This window comes from Megalops cyprinoides, chromosome 21, assembly GCF_013368585.1.
Source record: "Megalops cyprinoides isolate fMegCyp1 chromosome 21, fMegCyp1.pri, whole genome shotgun sequence".
In the NCBI taxonomy this organism is placed as follows: Eukaryota; Metazoa; Chordata; class Actinopteri; order Elopiformes; family Megalopidae; genus Megalops; species Megalops cyprinoides.
In genome coordinates this window covers 4,759,999-4,777,904 of record NC_050603.1, presented here as the reverse complement: position 1 = coordinate 4,777,904, position 17,906 = coordinate 4,759,999, and the positions used below count along the sequence as shown (strand labels likewise).

Below are 17,906 nucleotides of genomic sequence, written 5' to 3'. Positions count from 1 at the left end.
AAACCCCGCCGTCCCGGTCCCTGGCCTCCAGCTTCAGCACCTCCTCCCAGCTCCTCTCCTCCCTCTGATCCCTGTCCTGCTGCTGCTCCTCCTGCTGCTGCACGCCCGCCTCCTCTCCCTCTCCCTCCTCCTCCTCCCTCTCCTCCTCCTCCTCCTCCTCCTCCAGCTCCTGCAGAATCCTCCGCTCGTCCTCCTCGAATCGGAGCTCGGAGGCGGTCCTCTCCCGCAGGCCCGCCCTGTCGGCCGCCCCCCACCCCAGCAGCCCCTCCTCCCCCCCCTCCTGGCTCAGGCAAGGGGACAGAGGCAGCCCCCCGTACACCAACACCCCTTCCCTGTCCTGCAGGAAAGGCGAGGGGGGGTCCAGCAGGTAGAGTGACTCCTCGTCCAGGTCGCTGTCCTCCCCCAGCAGCGGGGGTAAGGGCGGCAGGGCCGGGAGGTTGGGCAGCATCCCGCCCCCCTGGCTCAGGGACCGCCGGCCTCCCCTCATGCTCCGGGGCCAGGTGCGGGCCTTGGTGGGGGGGCAGAAGACAGGTTTGGGGGACACCAGCGAGGGCAGGAGAGGGGCGTTGTCCTGGTCCTGCTCCAGGGTGGGAGAGTCTCTCTCCTGCTCTGAGTCTGCAGCCTTGGCTACTGCCACCTCGCTGGCTTTGGGGAGCTCCGGTTTGGGGTCTCTGACGCAACCTGCCGTCGGTGTCGGGGGCCCCCTCCTCTCCGCCTCAGTCGGGGCGTCCCGCGCGTGCTGAGGGGGGCTCGCTGACCCCTGCTGGACAGGGGCAAGGAGGGCTCTGAGCAGAGGGGCGTGGTCTTTGGAGGGGGAGTGAAGGGCGGGTGTCTGTCTGTGCTGCTTCAGCAGCAGGGGCTGCTTTGGTCTGGGGGGGTGAGGCTGGTGAGGGGGTAGCAGAGGTATGGGGGACATTTGGGAAGGGGAGCAGGGCACAGGAGGGGTGCGGGGTCCTCCTGAAGAGACGGGTGAGGCGGAGTAGGATGGGGGGAGAGGGGGGGTGGAGGTCGGGGGTGGGGGCGGCAGGAGAGAGGGCAGGGGCATGAGAGGAGAGATGGGGATCCCAGCCCCCGAGAGACGCTTCTCTGAGTCTCCTGGCGACAGCTCCAGTCGCTCCGCGAACTCGGGGTACGTGGGGGGCATGAAGGCCTTCCACGAGCGCCGGTTGGGGTTGTCCTTCTTGTCGCCACCCTGGTGGCGCCTCTTGGTCACCGCAGCGACCCCGCCGGGGGCGGACGAGGAGGAGGAGGGGAGGAGGACGGCCGAGGGCAGGGGGCCCGCCGCCCCGACGGGCGACTTGCTCTGGGGGTCGCCCGTCAGCTTGAGGGCGTCGAAGATGACCCGCTCGTCCAGCCTGCGGGCGCCGCCCTCGGCGGCCCGCGACACGAACACACCCCCCACGTCCGCCCCCAGCGTGCCGTTGCTGGAGAGGGTGCTGCCCTCGCCGCCCCCGCCCCCGGACCCGCCCCCGCCCCCGGACCCCAGCGTGCTGCGGGATGGCTGGCTCAGTTTCACGCCCTGGTCAATCTGCTCATTGATACGCATGGTGTCGTAGATGGAGCGCTGGGGAACGTAGCAATCCTCTATATAGGCCTCCTCGTCCTCCCCCTTGCCCAGGCACCGGGGGTTCTGCCGTAGGCAGTCCGGGCGGCTCAGGGGCTTCCCCATGGCCGCCCCCCCCTTACCCAACCCTCCGAGAGTTAAACTGTCCCGCAGTGAGAGGAGGGGGTTGGAGCTAACGGCTTGGCCACAATACGGGACTCAGAAATCTGTTCGGAGCTTTGAGAACTGAACCGTGAGTTCTCGGTTTCACACACACACACCGCTGTGCAGCAGGCTTCCACCGAAGAGAAGAAATGATTAAAAACAACAAAAAAACAAAGTTCAAATCTTTGCAGTCAACAGCAACAACCAAAAAAATAATCCACAGGAAGGAGGAAATTTAAAGCAGAGACGAACAATGTCGGTTACATCGCCGAGCCGGGGTCTCTCTTCCTCTCTGCAGCGCTCGGGCAGAGACACGGAGTCTGTGGCGGCGGGCTAATCGTTAATCAGAGCCGTGGGTTTGAGGCGTTTTCCGGAAAGACGGGAGCGGAGGAGACGGGTCTGTCTCCGAGACGCATGCCGTGCGGGGAGAGGTGAGGGGCGTCCAGGGAGACTCGAGCTCCGGGAGACACCCCCCGCCCCGGTCCCGGCTCCATCTCCCCGCTCTCCCCGTGCCGTGAGACCACTTCCTTCCCTCTCCTCCCTCCCTGTGTCCCTTGCCTGCGCTCCCACAACAGGAAAAGCACAAGAGGGTTGAGCAACTTTAACTGTCTGAGCCAGACGCAAGCCAAAGTGGAGTAAGGCTCCTTTTAAGGTGCGAACTCCAGACTCAGTTTTGTTAAAAAAAGAAACACAAGAGGTTGAGGTGGGGGACAAAAAGAGAAAAAAAAAGTACAGTTCAGGTTTATCCTGCTCCTTCTCTTAGTTTGGTTTCTGCTCGCTGGGTCTTGCTTTCTGTTGTTTCACCTCACAGGAAAAGGGTCTTTGCAGTGTCCAAAACAAAGAAATCTAACCAAGGATGCACCACGACACTCGCAATTTCATTCTGAACAAAGCAGTGACAGAAACTGTACTTCGGAAGTCTTTGAATGAACGGGGGAGAAAACGACAATGTGATATCAGTCACTGAATGAACACAGCGTGCAACTCACTGGCCTTACTGATCCGGAGAGGGTCCTTACTGAGTCTGTGCTCTTCCATTTCCCTTTCTTCCTGTCTTTCAGTCTCATTGTGAAGCATGTCCAGGGTCCACTTCAAAAGTGCCGCCCTCCTCTGTGTCCTCCCTCAATACCTCTTCATCCTCCTCCTCATCGTCCTTCTCATCTTCACCTCTCCATCATGCTGCCCTGGGGTGGTTAGGGGAGAGGAAGGCAGGAGGGTTTTTGGGGAGGGGGGACTCCTCCTTTAAAGTGAAATCCGATCGCCTTTCAAAAATTCAAATCTCAATCGCAATTTGAAAAGAAACAAACAAGCACCAAAAAAAAAAAAAGGGACAAAGAAAGCCAACTCCTCTTTCCTCGCGTGCAGACCGGTGTGTCTCCCGTTTGTCTTCCCCTTCACTCCTTCCTCATCCCCACGCTCCGCGGAGGAGAAAGAAGGGAGTCCGAAGAGATGCGGTATCCAGGAGAGGAGAGCAGGAGGAGAAGGAGGGGAGGGGGGTGTGCAAAAGCCCGTCTCTGGAGGAGCGGGGTTTGAGGGCTGTCCAGCCAGCGAGAGCGGGGGATTTTATCCAGGGGGGCGAGACCCAGACAGAGCCCGGTCCAAGCACTGCCCTGCGGCCTCCCGACACCCAGACAATCCCTGGACACGCTCCCTCTCCCCCCGTCTCTCTCTCTCTCTCTCTCTCTCTCTCTTCCTCTGTCTCTCTCACACACGCGGGCACAAAGCTCCCCGCGATCCCAGCTCTTCTCTTTTCTTTTCAGTCTCCTCTCTCTTTCTCTCGCAGCCTCTGTTCTCCGGCTACTACAGAGCCGAAATGGTTTGCAGCTGCTAAAAAAAAAAGATCTCCCTTCTTTTCCTCTCTCCGCTCTCACTCGCTGCCCCCCTTCCTCTCTTGCCCCCTCTCTCTCTCTCTCTTTCTGTGTTTTTGTTTGAATCCAGCTCCGTTTGTTCTGCTTCCTGCTCTGGTATTAAAACACAGGAAGTGCTCCAATCATGCCGGTTTCCTCTCCCCGAAAAAAAAAAAAAAACACACACATGCGAGAGGGCTGGATCGGCGGAGAGGGAGATAGAGAGGCAGAGAGGAGAGGAGGCGTAGCCAACCAGCCAGAAAAGAGGAGCACAGAGATTGTGCTCGTTTTCCAAAAAAAAAAAAAAACTACAGCTGGATAACGTTCGCGGGAGGAAGATAATCCCAAACTAAGCGCTCCACAAATCACAAATCGTCTTCGGGAATAAAACAGGGAGGATGAATTAAAATCTCAGGTGGATTTCTAGCGCCGTTTCCACGGCCGAGCGCGGAGCACGCAGTCCATCCGACGGAGCGGGGGTCCCCGAGACCCGCGGGCACACGGGCGAGGCGAGGGGGAGTCCGGTCCAGGGGAGAGATCGGTGCGGAGGAGCCGAGGAGCAGTCTTACTTGGCGCTACAGACCGCGGCTCCAGGAGAAGCACGGACGTTCACGCTGCTGCCAGACTGCCACATTCATCTCCGCTTTGTAATCCAGACCTGCTTCTGCCGGGCCAAACACCTCCCTCTCAGAGGACAGCAGAGTGCAGGGCACGAAGATCTCACGAGAGAGTGAGGGAGCGAGAGAGAGGGAGAGGGAGAGAGAGAGAGAGAGTGGTGGAGGCAGTGCCAGCCAAAAAAACCCAGCTTATCAATAACGGACTGCCTTTTTTCCAAATAAATCCAACCGGCGTTCACACTGCAGGCAAACTCCTCTCTCTCTCTCTCTCCCTTCTCTCTCTCTCTCTCTCTCTCTCTCCCCCTCTGTAGGCAGCCACTGTGCCTCTGCTGGCTGGGAGAGTTTAAAACAACATGTGCACCGACAAGACAAAGAGAGACCAAAGTCAGTGAGATTCACTCTATCTTCTTCGACATTCCAGGCTCTGGCTGCACTGAAACCCAATCCGGCCAGCAGTCCGTGCGTGTGTGTGTGTGTGTGTGCGCGAGCATGCGCGCGCGTGTGTGTGTGTGTATGAGATGAGAGAAGAGAGGTTGCAAGGATGACTGACGAAGAAGAAGAAGAAAAAAAAATGGGAGTAAATAAGGGGTTGACGTAATCCAGCCGGGAGAACCAGCGACCTCAGATTTTAGTTGTCCGCAGTAGGGTGTGAGAGTTTGCTTTTCTCCACTCCTCTCCTTCACCCCGGTCTCCCTTTTGCTTGATGTGCTCCTCCACAGGTCCTGTTTTCCTCGCCTCGTTTTTTTTTTTTGTCTCTTCCTCCTCTCCGTTGCCTTTTTCAGACGCTCTCTCCGTTTGTTTGAAGAACTCTGGCAGAGACCAGCTGAAGTTAACTAATGCCTGCCTGCGTTCTCTCTGTCTGTCTCTGCCTCTGACACACGCATTCTCCAGAGAACAAGGGGGAGGGAGTCTCTCTCTCTCTCTCTCTCTCTCTCGCTCCCTCTTTCTCTCTCTCTCTCGCCTGCTCCCTCTCTCCCTCCTAACTGTTGCTGTGAGCTGCCACACTGGCGTGGCCTGCATGTCAAACGAGCTAAATATTCTTCCTTTCTTTTTAACTCTCTCTCTCTCGCTCGCTCTCGCACTCTCTCTCTCTCTGTCAGTTGTGTTGCAGCTGTCATGCCCACTTCTAAGACAAACTTTCTTTAAAAGAAACAAAAGGGGTTTGTCAATCTTCCCCCCCCCCCCCACTCTCTCTTTCTTTCGACCTACAGCAGCCAAAACAACCCCCCCCCCTTTTACCCCACACACACACACATACACACACACGTTCCAACTGAAAACACAAAGCTTCATGCTCCCTATCAGCAGAGGAGAACGGATTGGGTGTGAGGGAGGAGAGGAGTTAGATATTGGCAGCGGGGAGGTGGGGGTGGAGGGAGAGATAGGGCCGAAGGTAAAATCACATGGGCGCACTCTGTCTTTCAGTTAGGAGACAGTTATCCCGCTCTTCCTGGTTTGCCTTTCCACGCTGAACGCAGCTGCATACTTCCCTATTCCCTCCGTCTATCTGCTCACAACCCTCCCCCCCCCCCCCGAACCACCTCCTCTCCCCCTCTCCTTCACACCGCACACGGGACGGTCACGGCCGGTTAAAAAGTCACAGCAGTGACTCATTGAGGAAGAGGGAGGGGTTTCGACCTACAAATACACCCCAAAGACACACACACACACACACACACAGATACACGCACACACACACACGCATGCACACACACACACACACGCACGCACACACGCGCACGCACACACGCGCACGCACACACGCGCACGCACACACGCGCACACACACACGCGCACACACACACGCGCACACACGCACGCACACACGCACGCACACACGCACACACACACGCACACACACACGCACACACACACAGGCACACACACAGACTCACACAAACGCATGCGCGCGCGCACACACACACACGCATACGCACACACACACACACAGACGCCTCTTCAGCTGGACTCACTGTAAATGACGTGTGTGCCGTATTATGTCAGCTATGTTTGCTACTTGTGCGTGCGGTAGGAGAGGGCGCAGGGAACCGCCAGCCCCTCAGAGCAGCGGGGAGAGCAGGCTCTGCGGATTCCTCATCAGCGGTTTGTTTGCTCACACAACACCTGTTGCAACAAAACTTCCCACATGCCCCATTACCCCCCTCCCCCCTCTCCTCTATCCCTCCACCCCCAGCCCCCCCATTCTCATTTTCTCCCGCTCTGTGGACCGATACACGCTGCTACATTCATATCATCCTCTCTCCAAAATCTCTGCCTGTACCCCTCCATCTCTCCCTGCATGCTCCCAGCTCTCTCTCTCTCTCTCTCTTTCCCTCCCTCTCACTCCCTGCCCTCTCTCCCACTTTCACTGGTATCCAGGCAGCAAAGAAATACTCCTGCTCCTTTGCTTGCTTTCTCTCCCCCTCTCCCTCCCTCCCTCTCTCTTTCTCTCTCTCTCTCTGCGTCTCTGGTGCTGTTTTATCATTAACCGCGTTTCACCTGCTCAATGCTAGCTTTGTTCTCCTCCGTTCACAGACGAACAGAACAAAAAAAAAAGAAAGGAAAAAAGAAAAGAAAAACAGGAACACCATCATGTTTGCACACCAAAATAAACGGGTGAAACAAAGGCAAGCCCCAGCCTCGTCAGGGTAAAAACTGAAACATTTGTGGACCCAGCGCCCGCAGCCTAACGGACACCCCATTGTATCCGATCATATGTAGGTCACTCATGACAGCGATAACCGGCTTGCAGACGCAGGCGGTGGTGGACATGGAGCGGATTATTCACACATACTCAGGCCTATCTGAGAGACGTGGACACTGAAACTGGCTCAACAAAAAAGCGGGTCAAATTCTATGGTCCCCCCCCCCCCCCCCAATCCATCCACGTTTCCGACCCTTTCTGAGTTGTGTGAATACCCAGTGTGCCCCCTGTCACCTCTTTCTCACAACACCCTTCCAAACAAACCCGGAGAGGGACACAGAGAGGAAGAGAAACAGAACAGAGAGTTTACACAAGTAAGCACCGCCATTTCCCACAATACACTGCACTGTTTTACAGAGAGAGTGCTTTCCACACCCATATAGTTTATATCACAATGAGGGATCTTAATGTATTTATTTAAAGATGGTATCACTGATATTAGGAGGTTTGCCTTGTTATTATGGGTCAGCTAAACTCCGGGAGGGGGGTCTGGTTAAGGAGGGGTGGTTGGTGAGGGGTGGGGGCCTGGTTAAGGGGGGGGTGGCTCTCGGGGGGGGGGGGGTTCTGATGGAATGCTGGTGTAATTCAGAGCAGCTGAAATAACAACGAGGCAAAGAGCAGCAAGTGGAACTGAGACACACACACATAATACTGAACTACTAAGAGACATAATATACACTCCACATACACACACACACACACACACGTAATACTGAACTACTCACACAGAGACATAATATTCCCTCCCCACACACACATGCACACGCACACGCACACGCTCGAACAAACTGTGCACCCACACACACTTGAGAGAGCCGGTGGGGAACAGGAAAGGTCAGCCTAGAAACTCATTACATTACCACAAATCGCATTACCCTGATCAAATCAACCTCTTACGGAAGAAAATAAACTTACTAAGATGAAAATGAACAGAATATAAAAAAAAATCATGGGTCCACTGCTATGAACATGGAAAAGCAAGGGGGAAAGAGAGAGAAAGAGAGAGAGGGTGAAAGAGGCTATGTTTAGCTAACTACAGCCTACTGCTGTAGCATGGGCACTGCTTTGATAAGTACAGTCCACTGCTTCAAAGATGAAAACAAAAACACCACATTTAACATTTTAAAGTACATGAATCTGAGTAGCTTTGAGTTTCTGAAATCACCGGGCCCATGCAATGTAGCTATTGTGAATGAGAGAGGGCCCTACATGAGGCCGGCTACCTTGCGGTAGCTACTCTCCCAGCGCGTTAGCCTGCTAGCCTGTGGTGACATTCCTGCAGATGGCCCTGTCCCCAAGGCCCCAGGGTGGGGAGGCACACACAGTCAGGGCGCTCGTTATCAGAGCAGGGGGCAGCTGTGTGCTGCAGGACGCTGGCAGTGAAGCGGTGGGGTGGAGAGGAGGGGGAGGGGGGGCAGGAAGTAGGGGCGAGGACAGCGGAGGCAGGGGGTGTGATTTAGGAGCTATTCCTGCATGCTCCCCCCCCCCAGCCCTGGACTGGAATTCCCATTTGGAGAGGGAAGATTAGGCACCTAGTTCTGCCCCCCTGTCAGCTGCCGTGGGGCAGGAGAACACGGGGGGGACACCAGGGACGGGCTGAGAATTTTGGGGAGCCACGCCCTGTGTGCGTATGTGTGTGTGTGTGTGTGTGTGGGGGGGACAGCTGAGATTCCCGACGTGCTGACACTCCGACTGACTGGAATTAGAAACATCCTTTCACAGCAGCAGTGTGCACACACTCCCTTTACACACACACACACTGTCTGCACAAACACACATGGCAACACACACACCACGCACCACGCACGCACGCACGCACGCGCACACACACACACAGTTACAGTTACAGTTACACACACACACACACACACACACACACACAGTCACACACTGTGTCCTCTGTACAGGCATGAGAAGGGAGAGGGGCTGGAGGCTCACTGACAGCAAGCGCTCGGGTGTATCTGACTGAGTCTCTCCCTGCATCCTCCCCCTCGTCTCTCAATGAGATCAGTGTTCACAACTTCAACAATGAGAATGACTAATCTGACACCCTACCCCTGTACCCTCATGGCCCTGCTGCTTCCCCACCACGTTCGCACAAAAAAAACACACTCTGACCCCCCCCCTCCCCCCTTCTGTCTCAGCTCAGCCATGACATCACTACAGACTGGGCGTCTTTCAAAGGGGGGCTGGCGGTGTGGGGGGGCGGGGGGCTCGTTTTAATGGCAGACAGACATGTTTGGGTTTAAAATTACCCAAATGTGTCTCGTTACAGACGAGAGAGGAAGGGAGGAATGGAGGGGGGTGTCTGAGGGGGGTTGGGGGGGGGGTACGCTGTGTGGAGGAGGAAAGGGGATCTGGGGAAAGTCTCTCACCCCCTTCCCCGTCTCTTTCTCTCGCCCTCCAAGACAAGACCCCATTCCATCGCTCGCTAAAAATACACCCTGGGTGCCTCTCATCTCCACGCTCTATATCCGAGCGACACACTCCGCTAACGCCCCCCCCCCCCCCCCCCCCCGACCACCCTGCTGATCCCAGATCAGTCTGCTGCTCCTCCTTCAGACTCTTCCTTCACTGCCCTCTGCTTAGTCACATTCTGCTGCGCTCGCTGGCTGACCCCCCTCAACCCCCCCCCCCCCCACTCTCGCTTTCTCTCTTTCTTCCTCTCCCTTTCTTTTCTCTGCCGCAGAAAGGGGAGGGAAGGGAGACAGGAAGGGAAGGAGGAGAGAACAGGAGCCGATGTGCGAGTGTTAGCTGAGGAGTTATTAATAGGCGCTGTAAATCTGAGCGGGAGGCCGAGCGGCAGACTCCGAGCAGGCGGTGAGGAGGAGGAGGAGGAGGAGGAGGAGGGTGAGGAAGAGGAGGAGGGATGGGGATCTCAGAAAGAGGGGGGCCAGAGAGAGACAGAGAGCGGGAGGAAGACAGACTGCAGCGCAGATACCGAGACAAGTTTAAGCCTCATCACCATCGCGCCAGCAGCCACGTCGGCCCCCTTACCTCACCATCACAAACCGACAAAAAGCCGAAGCCAAGCGGGGCTTAGTGTCTGGAATGGAGTCCTTCTGGGGAGAGCAGGTACCTACCGGCCTGGCCAGTAGGGGGCGCTGTTCTCTCTAAGGCCGAGTAAATCCAATGTGTGAAAGATCTGACAGGGGAGGGGGGGGGGGGTACTGTGCTGTCTTTCAGATGAGTAAGACAGGGCCACACTGAACAGGATTGCTGATTTGCTGTGGTCGTGTACAGATGCCACGGAGCTTAGTGAAAGAGTCTACGCCTGGTGAAATTCCTGATGCGTTTCAATCTGACTACCCAGTCATTCCACTCTCAGGGGGGTTGGCCACACGATCCCTGACACATGAGTTGCCTTACCACCACGGTTAAATAAAATAAAACAAAATAAAATAAATCTTCCTGCTTGACCATTCACCCCCACGTGGACCAAAACCGGACTGACATCAAAGCGGCCAACAGAGCGTGCGTCCAGGCCAATTGCATTAGTAACCGATGACTCCGAGCTCCATCACGCTGACCAAAGATGTACTCATTCGATTAAGCGCAGGAATACGCCCCGTGGCCAAGCCGATGGTCCCCAGAGAGGACCGCCGCGACTTGTTAACACCCTTTTTCCGCTAGAAACGCTGGACCATGAAAGTCTCGGTTTCCCATGCGTCTGCCCTATCAGTGGGATTTTCCCCCGTTGCCCCAGGCAACTCTATAACAACCCCCACACTCATCTTTACAAGTATCAGGAGCTGAAACCATGTTTGTGTCACTCTATGATATTACATTATTACATTATGGTCACTTTTCCAGTGCAACTTACGTAGGTTGCTTTTTTATCCATTTATACAGCCGGGTATTTCCTGAAGGCAACTGTAAGTACCTTGCCCAAGGGCACAACAGCAATGCCCCAGCAGGGAGTAGAACCAGCAACCTTTCGGTTAGGAGCCCTGCTCCTTACCACACACCACACTGCTGCCATCATTTTCCTGGGTAGTAACTCCTCCTGGGTCTTCGGTGCAGTCTCTTATGGTGGAGATGCATATAGACCAAAACAGGGAGGCCTCTCGCAGCTCCTGCTCACTTGCTACTGGGCATGACCAAGCTTTATGTGAGGGAGTGGGAGGCAGGGCGACAGCAGCACTGATGCAACGCTGACGAGATTAGACCGCAGGACAGCGGCCGCCAGCGCTAATCGACTCATCTCTCGCTGCGACGGACGTGACCGCAGGACAAAAGGGCGACTCTGAGGTGATAATTGTGATGCAGTGCAGCAAAGTGGCTCTCCGTGGGGATGGACAGGGCCTGTGTGTGCGTGTGTGTGTGTGTGAGTGCGTGCGTGTGTGTGTGCGTGTGTGTGTGTGTGTGTGTGTGTGTGTGTGTGTGTGTGAGAGTGCGTGCGTGCGTGTGTGTGTGTGAGAGTGCGTGCGTGCGTGCGTGTGTGTGAGAGAGAGAAAGAGAGAGAGAGTGTGTGTGTGTGTGTGTGTGTGTGTGTGTACGTGGGTGTGTGTAAGTCAAAGAGACAGAGAGAGAGGGAGCGTGTGTGTGTGTGTGTGTGTGTGTGTGTGTGTGTGTGCGTGCGTGCGTGTGTTACAGCAGGTCTCCTTTGTGTCCCCAGCCAGTGGGGGCCATTTCAGCCAAACTGCTACGGTGGCAGTTTGGACAGTAAATTTAGCTCTGATGACGGATTCTAACGAGCTCTGGGCTCCGTCACCGCGGGCAGCAGGGGGATGGGGGGGGCCCGTGGATCACTATGGAAATACCACGGAAACGCACAGAGGATGCGTGACTCAGCATCCAGCTCCGCAGCCAAAAACACAGTGATGTCAAGCCCCTCCTCTGTATCCTGAACCCCTGATACCTTCTTACCCCTTCAGCTCCATCTACCCCAAAGCAACGTCGCTTTTCCCCTGTCCCCCATCCCTCCCCTCTCTAACCCCCCTACCCTGCCATTCTTTCCTGAACCCCCCCCCCCCCCACTCCCGTCCCCAAGCTCTTACCTACCCCTCCACCCCAGCACCCCCCTCCTTTCTCACCCTTCCACCTCCCTTCCTCTCAGGGGAGGTGAGTAAGACAGGCATCATCCCACAGACGCTCTATAAATACGACACGCAGGCACGGAATCTGGGATAGATCACCGCTGATCTGTTCAGGCGGGGAGAACAAATGCAACCCAGAGCCCCGACAGACCAACCCTCAGCCAGAGAGGACTTTCTGGGACCGGCACCGAGAGGGCCACCAGAGGTCCGAACCCCCAGGACAGACAGACACCCTGGCTACAACTCAGTTCCACTTAAGAGTCTACAGATCTGTATCTGAGAAAGAATCTATCACTCCCCCCAGGGCTAATTTTCATCAAACCAGCTCACTTCAAACAAAGGAAGCTTACAACATTCATACCAGCTGATACACCAGTGCCACCAGGTCGCCCTCATACAGAGCCAGCCTGGCTCCTCACACACACAGACACGCCCGCAGCTCAGAAAGAGTTAAACCCCAGCCTGGCCTACCTTGAACTCCTGAAGTTGCTGCTTGATGACCTCCACCTCGGTCCCCACGGCGCCCTGGGCGTTGAGCCCGTCCTCGGCCCGTCCCAGCAGCTCCTGCAGCTCCGCCACGCGGGCGTAGAACTCGCGCACCCTCTCGGCGGCCGCCTCCACCTGCCCCAGCCGGGCCTGGCCCCTCTCGGCCAGCTTCCCCGCCTGCCGGCTCAGGGCCTCGGTCTCCCTGCGGAGGGCCAGCAGGTCGGGCGAGCTGCCCTCCCGCCGCAGCATGGCGGCGCACTCGCCGCCGTGGCCCTCCAGCTCGGCCCGCAGCGCCGCCAGCCGGGCCAGGAAGCCCCGCACCGCCTCCGCCTGCGAGGCCAGCGAGTCGCCGTCCCGCCCCACGGGGCTCAGCCCGTCCAGCTCGTCGTCCAGGTCGGCCAGGCGGGAGAAGACGTCCCGCACGCGCGACTGCACCTCCCCCACCCCCTGCAGCCGCGACTCCAGGGAGGAGCAACACTGCTCGATCTGGTGGGGCGCGGCGGGAAGAGAGAGACACAGGAAGGAAAGGGTGGATGAGTCACCTGCTCCCACACTTTCCCATGTTTTTCCCACCCACTGTACCATACAGGTTCTTATCAGCTAGAGGCCTCGATACAGCTGTAAAACAGCTCCCCAGACTGCTCTGTACCCTGATGACCAGCACTGCCACCTACTGGTATCTGAGGGGTTTCTGCACCTTCTCATTCCTCATTTACCTTTCAATTACACCTCATTTACCTCTCATTTGCCCTTCATTTATTCCATACTTACTCCTCACTTACTCATCTTTACTGTGGCCCATGAGCAAAACCTGTCCTACAGCACGTTTTCACTCAGCCCACTAAAGAACTGCACAGTTAAAGAGGCTTTTGGCTCACGGTCCTGTATTCTGAGCAGAAAATGGCCCTGCAGCTGCACATGTGTCATACAGGTATCTGTGATTTACTGCACAGATGAGTAACTGCTGAACTGAGGGGGAAATCCCACTGACAGTCAAAAGCCATCATCATTCTCTTCTCGAATAACATAAAGCACTCACGCACACACACAGATGCAGTCAGACACATACATGCACGCACACACAGAAACAGACACAAACACACACCCGCACGCATGCACACGCACACACAGACACACACACACAGACACAAACACTCACACACCCGCGCGCATGCAGACATAGAAAGACACACTCACTCAGACACAGATACACAGACACACACCCACACCCACACACACACACACACACACACAGACACAGACACAGACACAGACACACACAGACACACACACACACACAGACACAAACACTCACACACCCGCGCGCATGCAGACATAGAAAGACACACACACACACTCACTCAGACACAGACACACACACACACACCCACATGCACACCCACACGCACACACACACACACACACACACACACAGACACACACACACACCCACACACACACTGACACACACCCACACGCACACACAGACACACACTGACACACACTGACACACACTGACACACACCCACACGGACACACAAAGACACACACACACACACACAGACACACACACACACCCACACACACACTGACACACACTGACACACACCCACACGCACACACTGACACACACTGACACACACTGACACACACTGACACACACTGACACACACCCACACGGACACACACAGACACACACAGACACACACTGACACACACTGACACACACTGACACACACTGACACACACCCACACGGACACACAAAGACACACACTGACACACACTGACACACACCCACACGGACACACAAAGACACACACAGACACACACAGACACACACAGACACACACAGACACACACAGGGGCTCCTGTTATAAACAGCCCCTCTGCATCACGACTCCTGCCATGCTCCAGCCTGCGCTGACTGCCTGTGACAGCCCTCCTCCTCCTCCTCTCACCTTCTCGCTCACATCCCTGAACTCCGTCTCCGTGTCCTCCGCCTGCTTCTGGAGCTGCTGCCCTCCCTCGCCGGCGCCCCCCGCTGTCCGCGGGGCGTCCTGCACCAGCCCCCGGGCCAGGTCACGCAGGTACGCCACCTGCGGCTGCAGGGACCGCAGCGCCTCCTGCTGGCTGCGCAGACGTTCCAGGCTCTTGCTGCTGCAGGCCTGCGGACCCAGCGCCTCCTGGACCTCGATCTGGTGCCGGGCCGCCTCCAGCCGCCTCTCCACGGCCTGCCTGCCATCCTCAAACTCCCGCAGCCGGCCGGACAGCTCCTCCAGCTGGGCGGTGCGGGCCTGGAGCCGCTCCGACAGCCCGTCCACCCGCCGGTTCAGCGCCGCCTTCTCATCCCGCACCTCCTCCTCCCCTGCCCGGCAGTGCTCCAGCAGCTGGTCGCCCGCGGTGTTCAGGGCCTCCACCAGGGGGCGGCGGCGCTCCAGGTCCAGGCCCAGCTGCCGGGCCTTCTGCAGTGCCTCCTCCAGCACGGCGGGCTCCAGGGAGGCCCGGATGGCCCCCTCCTGCTCCTCGCATGCCTCCACCCAGGGGCTGAGCTCCGCCCGGTGCTGCTGGTAGAGCTCGGCGCGCGTCAGCGCCTCCTTCAGACGGGCCAGCCGCTCGCCAGTGCCCTGGTTCAGCCCGTCCCAGTCCTGCCGCAGGGTTGCGAGCCGCGCCTGCAGGCCGGCCCTCTCCTCGCCCCCGTGGGGCAGGGAGGCCAGCAGGGACGCCCCCTCCGCCTGGATCAGCTCGTACGGGCCCCGCTGCTGTGCCACGCCGCGCTGGAACTCCTCCTGCCGGACCAGCAGCTCACGCAGCGCCCCCGGCTGGCAGGGCAGGGAAGCGCCGCCCGCCCCGTCCGGCTGGTCGCCCGTGTGCCCGTCCAGCCAGCCGCGGAGCTCCTCGAACATCTGCTGGAACTGCTGCGTGCTGGAGAGGGCGGCCTGCAGCTGAGACAGGCCGTCCGCTGTGGGGGGGGGGGGGGGGGGGGGGGAGGGGGGAGAAGAGCGGCGGTTAGACAGCGTATAGCTGCTGCTGATACAGGCAACGTATACACATTCCAACACACGTTTCAGAGACAGATACACTGATAGAGTCCGTACATGTAAGCGCACACACACACACACACACACACACAACATGGAGGCTGTCCGCAGGGGCTTACACAGATAGAGACAGAGAGACACTTGAACAGAAGGACACAGGGACATAGGGAAAGACACAGACACATACACACATACAGAAAGACACACACACACAGAAACACGCAAACACATATACACACACACGCACACTCTCTCTCACACACGCACACACTCTCTCTCACACACACACACACACACTCACCTGCCCTCTCCTCCAGGCTGCGCAGCGGGCCGCTGACGCTCTCCAGCCTCTTGTGGAGCTCCTCCCGCAGGTAGGGCTCAGCCACGATGGTGCTGAGCTCCCCGCAGAGCAGCTCGGCCTGGACGAGCTCTCCCCTCCTCTGCTCCAGCTCGGCGCGGATCTCCCCGGTCTCCTGCAGCCTCCTCCGCAGCGCCTCCGGCTGGGCGCTCAGCGAGGCCTGCGCATCCAGCCGCTCGCCTAGCGCCGCCAGGCTGAGGGAGAGCTGCCTCAGCAGGGCCTGGTAGCGCTCGCTGGTCCCCTGCGCCCGGTCGATCTGCTCCGAGCGCTGCGACAGCCGGGACGTCAGGTCCCCCCACTGCCGGGAGATGGCCTCCAGCTCGTCCCGCACCTCTTGCTGGTCCTGGGCCTCCCCGCTACCCTCCGCCCCACCGCCAGATGGGGAGAGGATGCCCTCCGCCGCCTGGGTCAGCTGGTCAAACTGCGGCCGCCGCGTCTCGAACTCACGCAGCATGAACTGGTGACAGTGCAAGAGAGAGGAGAGGAAGGAGAGAGATCAGAGAGGGAGAGGAGGGAGGGAGAAGAGAGAAGGAGAAGAGACAGGGGGAAGGCAGAGGGAGGTGAGAGTTGGAGAGTACCGCAGACGCAATGACAAACGTGCCCAGGTGAAGGTCACACAGCGCTGCTATGCTACATGAAGCATAATGCACGCAAGTCAGCACAAAACCTCTGCGTCATCCATAACAACAAACTGACTCAGCAGGAAATTAATCAGCTAAGAAAAATGCACTACAGGAAAAAATGGGATGCGCATTATTCTGCACTTGTATCTGGGTGGATGTTGGGGTGAGTGTGTACCTGTACCTGTGATTTCTGCAGTGAGTGTGTACCTGTACCTGTGATTTCTGCAGTGAGTGTGTACCTGTACCTGTGATTTCTGGAGTGAGTGTGTCCCTGTACCTGTGATTTCTGGAGTGAGTGTGTACCTGTACCTGTGATTTCTGCAGTGAGTGTGTACCTGTACCTGTGATTTCTGGAGTGAGTGTGTCCCTGTACCTGTGATTTCTGGAGTGAGTGTGTACCTGTGTACCTGTACCTGTGATTTCTGCAGTGAGTGTGTACCTGTACCTGTGATTTCTGGAGTGAGTGTGTACCTGTACCTGTGATTTCTGGAGTGAGTGTGTACCTGTGTACCTGTTCCTGTGATTTCTGGAGTGAGGTTGTACCTGTACCTGTGATTTCTGGAGTGAGTTTGTACCTGTACGTGCTGTTTCTGGGTGTTAAGGGCGTTGGGTTGTGTGTGTACCTGTACTTGCTGTTTCTGGGTGTTCAGCATGTTGGGGTCGATGCTCAGGGGCCCGAGCACGCTCATCATCAGCTCCTTCTCCCGGAGCCAGGGTCCCAGCTGATTGGCCGCCGTGGCGAAGCTGCCCAGCCTATCAGCGCAAGTCTCCAGTTCTGTCTGTCTCTGCGCCGCCATTTGATTGGCTCTGTCCCACCGCAAGTCTGAGAGCAAGAAAGTAGAGGGGAGGGGGGTGAATAAAAAAGATCCAGGCATTGATGCAGCTTAGAAACCATGACAACAGTGCAAAGTTAGGGGGCTCCAGAAACCATGGCAACTCTGGAACTGCATGGGACGAAGAATGACTCAGTGTGGCTATGAATACTTACCTTAATAATAGACACAGCAGGAATATCTGAGCTTTAAAATAAAAGACCAGAAACAATCTTTTTTAATTCAACACTTCCTTGCAAGCACCCAGGCAGTGTGCTTTGGAAAGGTAATGCAATTCTCAATTTGTTGCCACCATCAGACTCTCCCTCAGACTCAGTGCCTTATTGGATAGCCACTGTGCTTTAGATAGGGCCATTGTGCTTTAGATAGAGCCATTGTGCTTTAGATGGAAACAATGTGAAACAGGTAGATATAACCCCCTCAAAAATAATTCCTTCATCTACTGCTGCTGTACTCCCAGCATAAAAAGTGACGGTACCAATACGTAACCAAACCACCCTGCATTTCCAACAACCTTGATCCCATGCCTCCAACAGCACTGACTCCGCCCCTCTGAGAGCGCCGACCCCATCCCTCCGACAGCATTGACCCCGCCCACACCCTACACTAACCCCGCCCCTCGGACAGAACTGACCCTGCCCCTTCCCCGGCA

General features: G+C 56.9%; 1 protein-coding gene across 1 annotated transcript in view; it reads right to left on the bottom strand.

Annotated features, from left to right (window-relative positions):
* The window catches only part of macf1a (microtubule actin crosslinking factor 1a), a 189,364-nt gene that overhangs the window by 39,591 nt on the left and 131,867 nt on the right, over window positions 1-17,906 (bottom strand). The window contains exons 51-54 of the mRNA XM_036555519.1: window positions 17,045-17,244; window positions 15,742-16,255; window positions 14,361-15,361; window positions 12,387-12,887 (exon numbers count right to left, since the gene is read on the bottom strand). Coding sequence (XP_036411412.1) covers window positions 12,387-12,887; window positions 14,361-15,361; window positions 15,742-16,255; window positions 17,045-17,244 — 2,216 coding nt within the window. The remainder of the gene's footprint in view (window positions 1-12,386; window positions 12,888-14,360; window positions 15,362-15,741; window positions 16,256-17,044; window positions 17,245-17,906) is intronic.